Consider the following 15,597-nt stretch of genomic DNA (forward strand, 5'->3'; position numbering starts at 1 on the left):
CCGCATTTGTTACTGAAATGATTTCCTTTATAGTTTCCAGTGCTAAACACACAGTGTTCCCTGTGTTTCATGCAGGGGCGTGTTTGTATGTTGGGAAGAGGACTCTGTAATGCAAAACACATGTGTTGCCAATTGATATCTGGAGCCAGACCAGTAGCTGTAACTTGGCCTGACAAAGCCTTATTGAAGTAAAAGACAGAGTGTGGTTTCAAAGCAGTCAGAAAAAGAACGGGAATGCTGTTCAGGAAATTCTTCAGGCATGGGCAGGGACTTGGCTGCAGTTCTACTGCTGGAAAATCTGACAGGGGCAGCTTCTGAAAGCAGGGTAGGCCTCGTGCTGCTCTGAAAGAAACCCTGCATCTTCTTCTCCCCACCCCTGCTCCTGCATGCCCTGGACCTTTCATCTGGCTTCTGAAGAGAAAAAGGTAAAAGGCAATTGTAATTTCTCTGTGCAGCTCTCTTGGCATTGTTGTCCCTTTGTTGTAAGGCTGCAGGAACTATTTGTGTTCAGTGAATTGTTTCAGCAGGAGAAAGTTGGGATTTGGGAATCTGGTGTTCTGTCTGCTGTAGAAAGGATTACCCGCTGGGGTTGCAGCCTTTCTGACTTTTCACTGGACTAGTTCTGAGCTTGCGTGGAGGTGCTACTTTTGGCACTCTCTCTACATAAAAAACATTCATTTCCCAACTTTTCCCTCTGCTGTGGAAACTGTGAGTAAGGAAATGCATTTTGAAGTTTAGCTGCGGCTGTGTAAAGACTAAAGAAACATTCCTTGGGTCCATTTAATTTAGAGGATATTGTGAATGCTGTCTGTTTATCATAACTGTAGCAAATGTGATCTACTGTTACATACGGTAATTTGACTGAAGGAGAGTGAAGCTATTGCTAAGTAGCTTGCAGTGTACATTTTGTCTTAATATGTTTATTTCTGTGTTGCCAAAGCTATAGCAAAACATGCTTTCCAAATATCTTTTAGGAAACTCTGAGAACACTATGTGTTACCTATTTTTAATTTACTTCAGTTCCACTTGCCACTTCTCTGGTGAGGTTTCTGTGCCAAATAAATGCTTCTATGATTCGTTATTTTAAAGAGAGGGAAATTACTCTCTTTTCAGACAGTACTGACTGTATGTCTTACTTTCTTAAGCTCTAATGTGGAGCATTAAAGTTTAGTCCTAATGACCTGGCATATCTGCAGTGTATGAAAGTGATTTTACAGGAGATTTGTTGATATGTGAAAAAGAATCAGAAGGGCACAGGAACCTGTAACTTCAGACTGCTTCCTATTCCCTTTTCTATTTGTCTAACCTCAGACTGGTACAAAGAAATTTATTTTTTAGGATAGATTTCAGATAACTTTGATGTGTTGTGAGTGTTCTTTCTTTCTTTTACAGAGAAAGGAGTAATAAATAAGAAGATAAGCTAGTAGAACTAGGGGAAGAGGAAAATTCCAAATATGTAGCATTAGCAGGCAGTGGTTAGCGTAGGAACTGCAGACTGTCCCTTCTTCTTTGCTCAGCAAGTACTGAATAGCTCCATCATAACTCAAACAGAATTGTTACCACTATGGAGCTGGGCAGAGCTTTCACAGGGAATCAGATACAAAGCAGATGGCTAGAATGGCAATGTTTTGACTATTCAAGAAATGGAATAAAACATGCTAGCATTCCTTTTTCATCTCTGGGTTTAGATTTAGGATGCCCCAAGGCAAAAGCAGGGAGGAAAGACAAGGATGTTCTCTTTTCTCTTAAAAAGATGACTGAAAATAATACATCCCTGCATTTACTTTAAAAAGTGCCAATAGTGTATCTAAGTACATTCAGGAACCTGGGCAACAGACAATAAATCTACCTACCTAGGAACTTTAGGATGATAGCAAAGCTTGGTAGAATCTACCCACGGCATCAGTTTTTTAAAGTGACGAAGGGTTCGTGCCAGGAGAAATGTTAGTTGTGAGCAATAGGCATGAGAACATGGGAACAGAGGCCAAGGCAAAAGAAAAAAATTGCATCAAGCTGGATGGAGTAAGGAATAAGGATGCTGTGAACCACTGTCAGAGTGACCAGAATTGAGTGATTCCTCACAGGAGCAGCACAGAATGGATTATAATAGGAAAGGAACATTTTAAACTTTATTTTAACACCCTACAACTGTTCAGTGAACTTTAGGACCTGCACATATTTCTTTTCTCTCTTTTTGTCTACTGTTCTGTTGATTGTCATATTTACTAAAAATAAATAAATGTTGCTAGCATTATTGAGGGGGGGGGGTTGCTTGCACCAGAATTATTTAAGAATCCCATGTACTTAGATAACTAAGGTAGCAATAAACCGAGGTCTGAATAAATATTGGAAGCTGCAGGACAAAGCAAAAAAGTTCCAGGTGTTCTAATTCCAAATCCTAACCCAAAGTTATGGATGTTGGGCAGGAACATACACAGTCCTCATTGTGGTACAAGGTTCCTTGGGGATTCCTGCATGCATTCAGTGCACCTGAACAGACAGGACATTTTATAAATGGCAAGTTAAATCTTAGCTATCCAGCTTGGATCCAGTGATATGCAAGCTGAAATATCAGTGGACCTAGTGCAGTTTTGCTTGCTCAAGATCTTGTGCGACACTTAATGTTTTCCTCCCTTCATATTATAGTGCCAGAAATTGGTTACTCAGTTTCTTGTGCAAGCAGAAAGCAAGTGGGAATACAATAAGTTTGATTTGGTGCAAGCAGCTACTGTGGTCTTTTTCTTGTGTTTCCACTTGTGCCAGAGCTTCAGCAGAAGTGGAAACTTTGCACTAGTCCAACTCAAAGAACATATCTTCCTGAATCCATATTCCCTGAATCTTGTACCTCTCCCAACACATATGAGACCTTTTTTTGCTGTACTTTCTGTTACTGGAATGTAATGAAAACAGTGGGAAAGATCTTATCCCTACCAAGAAAGTATAAAGTACAGGACAGTCTCCAGATAACTCTGATGTGCTCAATGAAATTACTGGACATATGCAACAGGTTTCCTGGTATATGCACAGTACATGTGCATGTCTATCCACTGCTCACTTCAATTACTATTCAATTATAATCTGAGATTCTGTTCATAAATTATTCAAACACCTGTTGATTATGATTGACTCTGCATCTTCCATAAAATGACCTGCTTACCCTGTCACCTCTTCACTTCTGCACTGTTCTACTTGAACTCTTCTCTTTCTGCTTGTGTCTGCCCCATGCCTCTTGATGCTGCTGATTTTAGATGCCTTCTGTCACAGAAAGGTTGGGCAGTCTTGGACTAGGTAGTAGTAGGAAGTGTTTAATGTGTCCTAGAATTCTAAGATCCATAAGGAATTTTGAATTGTCCATCTTTATCAATGTGCCATTGGGCTTTCAATTGATTAGTTAAGAAAAGCCACTGACTAGACATAGACAGATGATCCTTGCTGCTTATGCCTATAGTGGTGCAGTACCATTTGCATGGTACAAGGGCAGTTCTGAAAAGGAACCAAGTGTGGGAAGGGAAAAGAGTGTCCCAAATAACCAGAAAGGGAGAGATAATTGCTGAGGAAGAATTTGCTGAGGGAGACCATAAATTCAGCTGTGGCCTCTTCTGTGCCTGAGGCCCTGGAAGAACTTCTGTCTGGAGGAAAGGACTGTAACTCACTTTTTAAGCTCTCCTTGGTGTGACTAACATGAGATTTTTAGTGTTTACTGTAATGTTTGCTTAGATGGACTTTGATTTTAACCCTCCTTGGGACCTGCTTTCAGGAGAAAGGTGGAGTTGAAAGCATTTTAACAGTTGAAGTTCATGTTTTTATCTACACATACATTTATGTACCATAAAAATAAAGAGGCCTCACACAAACTGACTAACAGTGAAATCCTAAGCAGAGTTACGCCATTCTAAGCCCATTGAAATCACTGGGCTTAGACTGGAGTAACTCTGCTTAGGGTTGCATTGTAAAACTGGTACAATAATCCAGTGGCAGCATGGCATGTGCCCAAACTGATTCCTGGCTTCTTTCGTGAAGAAATCTCTTATCAGGTAACTGCTAAATTTCAAGTTGGCACTGATGATTGGAAACACAAGGTGGGCAAGGTCTAAAAAGGAGGGATTCTTTTCAGTTCCTGAAATACTGGAAAGCTCTGACAACACGTTAAGGGGAGAGAGGAGATAACGATCTTAACTACTGAAACTTCAGTACCAGCATTGTGTACTACTTGCCTGCAAAATTCTAATCTATGTAGAGTACTTTCAAAAAGATAACATCTACATCACCATCACTTTGTTTTTGTAATAAAACAAATATTAATACATTTCAATCAGTTAAGCTTGGGGTGAAAAATAGAAAGTTGTTGTGGTGCTCATGATGAAATCTTAGAGAAAGAAATTAAAATTGTGTTTTCAGCTTCCCATCACTTGACACTGGTGCAGATATAACAGACTCATTTTAGTAGTAGTCAAGAGATGCAAAAACTACATTCTGATCCCAGCCCTTCCCTTCTCCAGAGTGAATCCCCCATCTGCTATTATGGGATGCATTTGTGTGATGGGCAGCTGTAGTTCTGCCTCTTCCTAAAAGCAACCAGTGGGAGCTGTCAGAATGTTGAACACTGTGACAATTGGGAAAAAAGGCAGTTATGTGAGTTTAGAGAGCTGAGGGGAAGCTGTGAAGAGCAAAGAAGTTTTCTAAGTCAGAGAGACAGCAGCTGAGCCTGTCTGTGGGAGAAAACTATACTTAATAACAAAAAGATCAGAAAAGTGTGAATAAACTATAGGGGCAAAAGTTCAAGTGTGAAGAAACTATGTATATATATTTTTGAACCACTCCTATGCTGTTAAGCTTTAAATACAAGTTTGCTCCTTGTTTACAGGTAATCTCTATTGACTAAAGTTGGCCTGTATTAGGGAAAAGAAACACATACATACACATGCACACACATCTATAAAGCCACAGTTGCTCTACAAATATGGATCTGTGGAAATTGGTTACAATGGGAAAAGTAAAGCATTGTGGAGTTGCTTGGGGTGGAAGGCAGTGTGAGGGAGTCACAACATTTGTGGAGTCACAACATTGTGGAGTTCCTTTGGGGTGGAAGGCAGTGTGAGGGAGTCACAACAATCTACAGTGGAATCTCAAAGTTAAGGCCAGTCATGTTTCTCTTACTTATCCAGTGTTCCTTACTGAATCCTGAGTGTAATTTTTTGGGGGAGGGTGTAGTGTAAGTAAGGGAAACTGGATGTAATCAGTGGGCCAGTTTCATTCTCTCAGAGACAACTAAGAGGGCCCTTTTGTTATGTCTCTACCAGTTCTTCAAGCCAGTGCATGCATTAAATAGCTATGAACATATGTTTGTATAGACATGATAGAAAGCTGCAGCTGGTGCTGGATCTTTGGCCTGTGTATCTGTCTTATATCTAGGGCTCAAAATATGCACACATTTAAGTTTTATAGGACACATAAATGTCTGTGTAGGTGTAAAATATAGTGATGAGCAAATCATCTGTCTCAGTTGTAATTGGGTTGCCAATTGCATACATTTCCAATGAATGTTAAAGAAAAGTCTTGCTTTTAAATGAGAGTTCCAAATGGATCACAATATAAAATGAGGTTCTGCACAGGTGCAGAATTTGCTGTCAGGTTAAGCACATTTTTAGCCTGAGGCATGGATATTAATTGTAGCTGAATCAAGTAGTTTTACACTGAGGGAATAAACCTTTTAATAAATCACTAAGAACAACAACATTTAGGGAAATAAAAGGTGGGAGAGGGTGGCATAGAAAATAATAAAGCCTTTGTATAAGACATCAGCTGTTTGGTTAAGAAACTTCCCAAAACTTGGTCACACTGTCTCAGGGATTTCATTGCCCCACCCCCCATGGGGACTCTGGATCATAGTCAGGTTTAAAAATTGCCTTTGGGTTGTTTGCATAATTCATTTGGAGCTGCAGTTGGTGTCCATAACTTAGACTAAAAATAGAATTAAACCAGTAGTACATTCTGCATCTCAGCAGAGTCTTGTTTCACATTACAAGCTAACGTTAAACTGTTTAGTAGAATGAGTCTCATCTTGTCATATATGGAACAGGATCATCGTTACTAGCGCTGTATACATACATCACTGCTTATTACACTATTGTTCTGCTAAAGCAGTCATTCACTACTGGATTGTCTTGTCCACACAGGAAAATCTGTTTGTGAGATGCTGTTTTGCAACAATAGCATAATATCCAGCAATGTATTGGTGCAGCTTAGTTTCGTTTATATGCCAAATCAAGTAACACATTCCATCACAAGTAAAAATTATTATGTTTAAGAAGCATCTACACTCAAGAATACTCCGTCAACCAATGTGGTCAGTCGTATAGTGTATTGATCCTCATTGCTGGAATTTAGTCTCTTGGGGTCCAAACTAGAGTTGACTACATCCTCATGAACACTGCAAGGATGCTGCTGTCATTTTAAAGTGATTTTAAAATCGGCAAGGGTCTGCAGCTGGGTCTGCAGCTTGGCAGGCTGAGACACTCATTCACACACACACGTCCACTTGCCAAAATAGTGACACCCACCTGACTAGGGCTGTTTCAGCACTTGACAAGGTATGGGGGGAACAAGAGCACTGTGGTGTCAGCATTTTTAAATGACTCTAAATTGTGGCAGTGTCTTCTTGGTTGCCACAACAATGCTGTCACATCTCGTTTGGCCCTTAGAGCAGTTTCACTTTAGAGTTCAAGATAAGTTTGCTTTTGCCATCAGCCAGTTAACTTCAAGATTTCTTCCTGTTGTGCCTTTGTTGTTATAAAATTAGTTGTACCTTGTTTTCTTTATGATACTTAACATGCAGTATAGGATTTGTGGGTGGGGATGGATAGAAATATCTCCTACTTACTATTAATATTCTTTATCCTTTAGTGAACAGTTTTACCTGCCAAAAAATTGACCTCTAGAATTTAGCAGGAAATTTGTTGCTATTTCTGAGGGAAATTAATACCAAATTATTCAATAACTTGATAGTCCTGGTTAGAGATGGACACGAAACAAAACACGGAACAAATTTCCAAACGGAATGGCTGGTTCGTTTACAAAGAAATGTGTAGCGTGGCTCCACATTTTTACAGAACAAACAAATTTACCTACTGTTCCGTTTCTGCTTTTCTGGGAAGCCAGACACTTTGGCACCATTCACTCCACCGCCCAGGCAACGGTTGCAGTCTTTAGGTTGCCCCCAATCTGAGGCCTCCACACTTGATTGGCAGCTGTCCTTGCCAAGTAGAGAGCTCCCATATCTGGCCAATCCAGCCAGGAAAAGGGGGGGAAGGTTAGGATCTCTAAGGCAACTGAAGAGAGGGGCCTTCAGCAGCCATGGTAACACCTAGGGGTGTGCAAAGGCACAGTGGTTCGGCTTTCCCGATTCGGGTATACCCGAATCGAGAAGCCAATTCGGGAATCGCTGTCCGCGAATCGGCAAGCCGATTCGGGGCGATTCGGGAAAGCTTTTTCAATGGGAAAAAGCCTCCCCAGGCTTCTCTGAAGCCTGGGGGAGGCATTTTCCCACCGAATCAAGCCAAAACTGGTGGAGGCCTTCCTCTAACTCCCCTCTAACAACCACCCCAAGTTTCAGACCGATTGGACTTGGGGGGGGGCATGTTATGGCCCCCCAAACCAGGTCCCCCTATCCTCGCCTATAAAAGGGCATGGCTTTAGGTTGCTGCTGCTAATCTCCTATTTTGTGCTTGCTGCTGCTGATCTCCATTATTTCCTATGGGGAAAAATGAAGAGGCAGGCTTCCTTTGCCAGGGGTGGCATTTTGCATGCAAAATGCCCCCCAACCCTCAGGGGCCCTTCTCCCACCTTTCCTCCCACCACCACCAAGGCTCAGCCAGCTCCCACTTGGGGGGCATTTCATTGCCTCCCCAAATAGGTGACCTTTTCTCTACAACCTACAGCTGGGGGAGACTTGTCTTGCCAGGGGTGGCATTTTGCATGCAAAATGCCCCCCAACCCTCGGGGGCCCTTCTCCCACCTTTCCTCCCACCCCCCACCAAGGCGCAGCCAGCTCCCACTTCTGGGGGGCATTTCATGGCCTCCCAAAGTAGGTGCTCTCAGCCCCCAAAGTCCACCCCCTACAGCCCCACACATACCCAATACCCCCCCAGCTGCCACACAGACCCAAATTCCCACATTAGCTCCTCACAGACCCAAATCCACCCCCAGTAGCACTACACCCATAACCCCAGGTACAGGCTGGCCAGCCCTCTGTTCCCTATGCTGGGAACTTCTAAACTCTCTTTCCCCGGGCAATTCTGCACAGCCCAGAGGTGCCACAATGGTGGGCACACTTTTGAGTGCCAGCTTGTCCCTGGGAAAGAGCACCTGAACCACAGACACCCTCCCTCAAATTCCTCCACCACCTACAGCGATGGCTGGCCAGCCAGCCCCATTGTTCCCTATGATGGGAACCAACTGCACAACAAAGAATAAAACACGAACAACACAAAATAAAGTTTTTAAAAAATTATTTTCTCCCTTTCAAAGTACAAGTAGGCAAAGCATTATGACACATTACACCAGCAGTCTCCCACACAGAAAAATTAACACAACTCACTTAACATCAGAGAATCTCAAAAACACAATTCCTGTCAAAAACACGTTATTTCTTGAACAGCTTTAGGTTACACAGCAGGATAGGCACACCAAAGGGCATTCCAGCATTCCACCTCAGAAAAATAACACAACTCACTTAACATCAGAGAATCACAAAAACAATTCCTGTCAAAAACACTTTATTTCTTGAACAGCTTTAGGTTACACAGCAGGGGGGCACACCAAAGGGCATAGCAGCAGTATCTTACACAAAAATAACACAACTCACTTCACATTAAAGAATCACCCCAAAAATTGCTGTCAAAAGCACTTTATTTCTTTAACTGCTTTAGGTTACACAGTAGGAAGGCACAACAGGGCATGAAAGCAGTGTACTACACAAAAATAACAACTCACGTCACATCAGAGTATCACCCAAACACAATTGCTTTAAAAAATGGTGAAGTGGGTTGTATTATTTTGTGTAGTACACTGCTATCATGCCCTGTTATGCCCTCCTACTGTGTAACCTAAAGCAGTTAAAGAAATAAATTCCTGTTCTTGACAGGAATTGTTTTTGTGATTCTCTGATGTTAAGTGAGAGTTGTGTTATTTTTCTGTGTGGGGGACTGCTGGTGTAATGTGTCATAATGCTTTGCCTACTTGTACTTTGAAAGGGAGAAAATAATTTTTTAAAAACTGTATTTTGTGTTGTTCGTGTTTTATTCTTTGTTGTGCAGTTGGTTCCCATCATAGGGAACAATGGGGAGGCTGGCCAGCCATCTCTGTAGGTGGTGGGGGTGTCAGGGGGTGGTTGTCTGTGTGTCAGGTCAGGTGCTCTTTCCCAGGGACAAGTTGGCACTCAGAAGTTTGCCCACCATTGTGGCACCCCTGGGCTGTGCGGAATTGCCCTGGGAAAGAGAGTTTAGAAGTTCCCAGCATAGGGAACAAAGGGGGAGGGCTGGCCAGCCTGTTCCTGGGGTTATGGGTGTAAGGCTGCTGGGGGTGGATTTGGGTCTGTGAGGGGCTAATGTGGGGATTTGGGTCTGTGTGTGTCAGCTTGGGGGGAATTGGGTTTGTGTGGGGATAGGGGGTGGACTTTGGGGGCTGAGAGCACCTACTTGGGGAGGCCATGAAATGCCCCCCCCCCAAGTGGGAGCTGGCTGCGTCTCGGTGGGGGTGGGAGGAAAGGTGGGAGAAGGGCCCCTGATGGTTGGGGGGCATTTTGCATGCAAAATGCCACCCCTGGCAAAGGAAGCCTGCCTCTTCATTTTTCCCCATAGGAAATAATGGAGATCAGCAGCAGCAAGCACAAAATAGGAGATTAGCAGCAGCAACCTAAAGCTATGCCCTTTTATAGGCGAGGCTAGGGGGACCTGCTTTGGGGCGCCATAACATGGCCCCCCAAAGTTCAATCGGTCTGAAACTTGGGGGGTTGTTAGAGGGGAGTTAGAGGAAGGCTCCCACCAATTCTGGCTTGATTCGGTGGGAAAATGCCTCCCCCAGGCTTCAGAGAAGCCTGGGGAGGCTTTTTCCCATTGAAAAGCAAGCAAAATGCTGCCCCAAATCGCCCCGAATCGATTCGGGGCATGCCGATTCGGGATTCCCCGAATCACCCCGAATCAGGGTGATTCGGGATTTTTTCGTTATTCGGATTCCCGAACTGCACACCCCTAGTAACACCTATCTCTTCCTCCCAAACCATGCCAGGCAGTTCTTTCTGCGTACCAGAGTGCTCCTGTGTTGTTCAATCTTGGCTTTTTCCATAAATAGGGGAAGCCATGTGACCTGGTTTCATTTTCTCCAAAGTGAGTTAGGGAGTAAAGAGCTGGCTGGCTGGCTGTATTGCTAGGAGAGGAACTTGGGAGGGATCTTTGGCCTGCAGTGCACTTCTTGGAAAGACACTGAAAATCTTTTCTCTTTCTGCCTTTTCTTACTGGGGACTGGGGAAGTTTTTGGAAAGGGTGCTTTTTTCCTTTCTTCCCCCACCCCATCACAGTCTTAGCTTTTCACCACCACCACCACCCCAGCCTAGTCCTAGATCTTTGAGTAGAGCTCGGTTCTTACTTTTCTTAGAGCCGAAACAGACGTGATGATATACTAGCGTTCAACTCGTGTTTCCTTACCTCAAGGTTTGTCGGGAAGTGTAGGCGTCCTTGCAGCTTAAAGTTTAACATTTACAGAGTGGCAGGGAGGGAAATGTAACATTTACAGAGCGGCAGGGAGGGAAGTGCAGGCTTGGGGTGCCTTTCCTCCCGCTCTCCAGGTGCAGTGCTGCATTTCCCCTTCTCCTGCTCGCACAGCCTGGAGCTACATAGCCTGTTCGCATGGAGCATCACTGCACCCCCTCCTCGCTCAGCCCCTGCAGAGTGACGCTGGGCTATACAGCTCCAGGCCATGCGGCTTTGGGCGGGGGCCAGGTGAGTGAGGGGAGGGAGATGCAGCGATGTTCTGGGCGCCTTTCCTCCCACGATCCAGGTGCAGCCTAGCGTCACTCTGCGGGGGCCAGGCCGGGCATAGGGAGGGGGGGAGACAAAGTGATGCTCTGTGCAAGCGGGCTATGTAGCTCCAGGCCACGTGAGTGGGGGAAGGGGAAATGCAGTGATGCACCTGGACAGCAGGAGGAAAGGCGCCCCATGCCTGCACTTCCCTCCCTGCCGCTCTGTAAATGTTAAGCTTTAAGCTGCAAGGACGGCTACACTTCTCAACAAACCTTGAGGTAAGGAAACACGAGTTGAACTCTAGTAACTCATCACGTCTGTAAGTGAGTTTTATTTGCTTTTTCGCTGTTTCTTCCCCTCTGCTTTTTGGAGCTCCAATCTGTATCTGGGGGTCCGTGGCCCCCCTTCTCCAGGGAGCCCTTCTTTTCTTTTATTTTCTTTCTTTCTCTGCTTTTTGGAGGGTCTGTCTTCTGTTTTGGGTGGGTTCCCCCCCAAGGAGACTCACTTTTCTGTAGGCTGGCTCCCTGTGTGTGCACTTGTATGGTGTAGTGCAGTTTTCCTTTTTTCTCCAAACTCCTCCAGTGCCCTTTACTTTTATTTGGAGTGCCTCTACAGCCTGCACCACTGACTGGGTGGTGTTTTGGGGGGCTTGCGCCTCTGGTGCACTGACTCACACTCACACGGGGCTGTTTGCTCTCTGTGTGAATTTGTGTGGTGCAGTGAAGTCTGACCTCTTTTCTGCACACTCCTCCAGTGCCCTTCACTTTTTTTTGGAGAGCCTTTCCAGCCAGTGCTACTGGGTTTGTGCCTCTGGTGTGCTGACTCACATCTGCATGGTGTTGCTCAACTGTTTCTGCTGCACACACCATCAGGCTCCCCACTTGCATGCTTCTCTAGTGCAGCTTGCTTTTGCTGTGCACTGACTCACAACTGCATGGGTAGCTTTATTGTCTGCAGGCTCCCCAATTGCATGCTTCTCTAGTGCAGCTCGCTTCTGCTTTGCGCACACACACCATCCGCACACACACTGTTTTGTTTTATTTTGAGCCAGTGTTCAGAAGTGGGCAGTGTCTGGGTGGAGGTGGTTTTGGAGGCTGTCCGCTGACTTACAACTGCACAGGTAGCTTTACTGTCTGCAGGCTCCCCACTTGCATGCTTCTCTAGTGCAGCTTGCTTTTGCTGTGCACATGCACACCATCAGCTCGCACACTGTTTTGTTTTATTTTGAGCCAGTGTTCAGCTGAGGGCAGTGTCTGGGTCGAGGTGGTTTGGGGGGCTGTCCACTGACTCACAACTGCATGGGAAGCTTTACTGTCTGCAGGCGGGCAGGCACAGGGTGAAGGAGAGCCTGCTGAAAACTCGCTGTGGAGGTGGTTTGGGGGGCTGAAAACTCGTTGTGAGACTTTGGGCTCTCTGAGCATGAAGACGAACCCCGAACCTTGAACTGGTTTGGGAACCAGTTGTGGTTTGGAAGTTTGTGGTTCGTGTTCCATGAAAATGAACGAACCACAAACCAAGCAGTTCGGATTTTTTCCATTCTGTGCCCATCTCTAGTCCTGGTACTACATCCAGGACTGTAGTGACTAGATGTAGTGACAAGGAATTGGTAAATTATGGAGTTTCCTTAAGATCACATGGCCTTAGTTTGTTCTAGAACTGCATCAGGACTAGACATGGGCACGAACAGCAATACGAACAAAAAAAGCCATGAACAGCCTGTTTGTCTGATCGCAAACAAGCTGTTTGTGAGGCACCATTGGAAACGAACAAGTGATCGTCGCAAGCCTGATTCGTTGCGTTCGTCGGCTGTTCATGAAGCCAGACAGTCAGGCACCTTAAATCAATTCACTTGGCAATGCAGACAGGGACAGCCTCTGTCTGCACTCCTTTTGTTGCCCTGGAAACCCCAATCTAAGCCCAACTTAGCTTGAAAGGCAGGTCTTTCTTCGAAGTGTGGAGCTACAAATTGGTTACCATTGGTTACATGGGACCAGAGACCAGAGGGGAGGGAGTGGGGAGGGGTTTTTTTGTAGCCATGGGCACTCCAATCTCATCCCTGCAAACCCTGTTAGGCAGTTCTGACTGCCAACCACAGACCTCCAGCTTTTCTTTATGAGATCTCTAGTTATAAAAGGCACTGTGTTCCCAGTTCTGGCTTTCCGTTTCAGCAGGCAGTGGAGTGGGACAAAACTGTTGCTAGCCTTTTGGGAGAGAGACAGGAAGAGTGCATTAGAGCTGGGATTTTTCCTGAGTGTGGTGGGTGGGATAGGAATCTATTCCTTCTGGTTCCAGGGCTGCTGCCAGGTCCTGGAGCCAAGCTCAGTAGGCACATCGGCTGAGGGCTCACACTGATTATTATTATTATTATCATCAGTGCCTGATCTGGATAGGTTTCTGGGAATGCTGGGCTAAGGCTCTAGCCCCTCCCTCTGGTTCCAGGGCTGCTGCCAGGCCCTGGGGCCAAGCTCAGTGGGCACCTCGGCTGAGGGCTCACATTATTATTAGTGCCGGATACAGTCAGGTTTCTGGGAGTGCTGGGCTAGGGATCTACTCCCTTCCTCTGGTTACAGGGTTGCTGCCAGGCCCTGGGGCCGAGCTCAGTGGGCACCTTGGCTGAGGGCTCACAGTGTTCTCTCCTTTTCTTTCCTCCTTAATTCCTCCTTGCTGGCGCAATGAAGCTTCGAGCGGGGAAGAAGTGTGCTCATGGGGGGAAGTGCAAAGATTCTCCCACTTGCCCTGCAGGAAGCAGTACTGGACAGGGCTCTGGGGCAGCAGTGACTCCCGCTCCCCAAAAATCACTTGTGGGGGCTGTGGAGGAGGCTGACAATCTCTTGCCGCAGGGAGAAGATGAACTCTTTAAACTGTTTGAGGAGGAAGAGTGTGAGGGATCCATGGAGGAATGGTTGGGGTTAGACGAAACATTCATCCTGTCCCCATCCCAAACTCCCGGTGCTGTCCCTTCCTGCAGTCCACCCCTCACTCCGTTTTCCATTGCCAACTCCGTGACGCAGCCAGTAACTCTTCCTCCCCTGGAACACTTAGTGGGCCATGGTTCAAATTATCTGTATGGAGGCACTTTCGAGCCCTTTCGAATGACCTCCATGTGGTACGGTACCATGTCTGTGATGGCCTGGTGTGCAGGGGCAATGACTCGAAGCACCTGCCATTGACAGTCCTGACTAGGCACCTGAAGACACGACACCCGAGCCTGTGATCTCCATCCTCGGCCTGCGAAACATCCGGTGGGGGGAGACAGAGGGCTACCAGCTCCTCTGAGCTGGGATCAGTGGGAGGATCACTGGAGTCCACCCCAAGCAAGAAGCCTTGTCCCAAGGGTGCTGGTGGTGGGAGCAGAACGGTCAGGCTATCCGCCCTTAGGGAGGTTGTTCCATTGGGGTCGGGGATACTTCCGTTGAAAAGGGTGAGGTCAAGGGCTCAGGAGGCAGGCATTTGTTTGGTGGCAGAGATGATTGCCCTGCAAGTATTCCCTCTATCCATCATGGAGGGTGTGGGCTTTCAAAGGCTGCTTCAGCACTTTGCCCCATGGTTCTCCATGCCGTCACGGCGCACCATTGGGCATCGAGTCCTGCCTGCCCTCTACCAGTCTGTGCAAGACATGGTGCTCAGGGAGCTGTTGGCCGCCAAAGGCCGTACACTACACTTCACAGCCAACCTCTGGAGTGGCTTCCATCATGGGTACCTTGCCAGCACTGCCCACTCATGGTAACCAGAGGACCTCTGCTGCCCCAGGCCAAGAACTGGCACCCAGAAAAAGGTGCCATGCTTGACACTGGGCTACGGGTGAGTTCTTCTCCAGGTCCAGGGGATGGACAAAGTTCATACTGGGAAGAACATTGCCACCACCATAAAGGCAGCACTGAGGGAGTGGATGGCCAGTGGGGAAGGGTTTGGCTTCATGGTGACAGATGCGGGAAGCAACATGTTGGCAGCCCTGAAAGAGGCATCCCTCCACAGGCCTGGTGCGCATGGCGCACAAGCTGCACCTGGTGATGAGGGATGTGCTCGGGCTGGGGAGCAAGCCAAGGGACAGCTGTGATGAAGGAACGTTGTGGACACGCAATCTGCTGGGCAGCTGCCGCCGCATCACTTCCGACTTCTCCCGCAGCAGCAACTCTTCCTGCAAGCTGTTCCAGAGGCAGGGGGAGGGGGCCCATGAGCACCAACTCTTTCAAGACCTGCCCATTGCAAGACATCCTGTCATCCATGGACATTCTGAGGAGGGGAGAGGAGCTCAGCCTCAGCTCCATGGAATGGGGAGTCCTTGCCCAGATGTCTGCAGCTGGTAACCCTTTGTCCTCAGCTCCCTGACAAGTTCCCTGATGGTCTCTCTTTCAACCTCTTCCTCTCTGGAACCGCTCAGACCCCTCCCAACGACCTCTCCTGTCCTGTCCATCCCGTCCTTTCCATGAAGGCAGGAAGGTGGGTGATGTTCGCTGCCACTGATGCAAAGCTCAGTGGGTTTCTCAGCTCATGGCTCGCAAATGTTGGGGTCCTTCCAGTCCTGCTGTGCAATGCAGCCAGGAAACCTCTGCCCTCCTCTCCCATACAAGTACCCAGTCCC

General features: G+C 46.6%; 1 protein-coding gene across 2 annotated transcripts in view; it reads left to right on the top strand.

Annotated features, from left to right (window-relative positions):
- Positions 1 to 228: 228 nt before the first annotated feature.
- The window catches only part of SGCD (sarcoglycan delta), a 367,194-nt gene continuing 351,825 nt past the window's right edge, over positions 229 to 15,597 (top strand). Inside the window, exon 1 of one of the 2 annotated variants that reach the window (XM_054975881.1) lies at positions 229 to 425. In XM_054975881.1, the coding sequence (XP_054831856.1) occupies positions 387 to 425 (39 nt within the window). In that variant the 5' untranslated portion in view covers positions 229 to 386. Of the gene's footprint in view, positions 426 to 637; positions 709 to 15,597 lie in introns of those variants that run through there. The other variant, XM_054975882.1, reaches the window with a different exon arrangement.

This window comes from Eublepharis macularius, chromosome 4 (assembly GCF_028583425.1).
Source record: "Eublepharis macularius isolate TG4126 chromosome 4, MPM_Emac_v1.0, whole genome shotgun sequence".
Classification (NCBI taxonomy): Eukaryota; Metazoa; Chordata; class Lepidosauria; order Squamata; family Eublepharidae; genus Eublepharis; species Eublepharis macularius.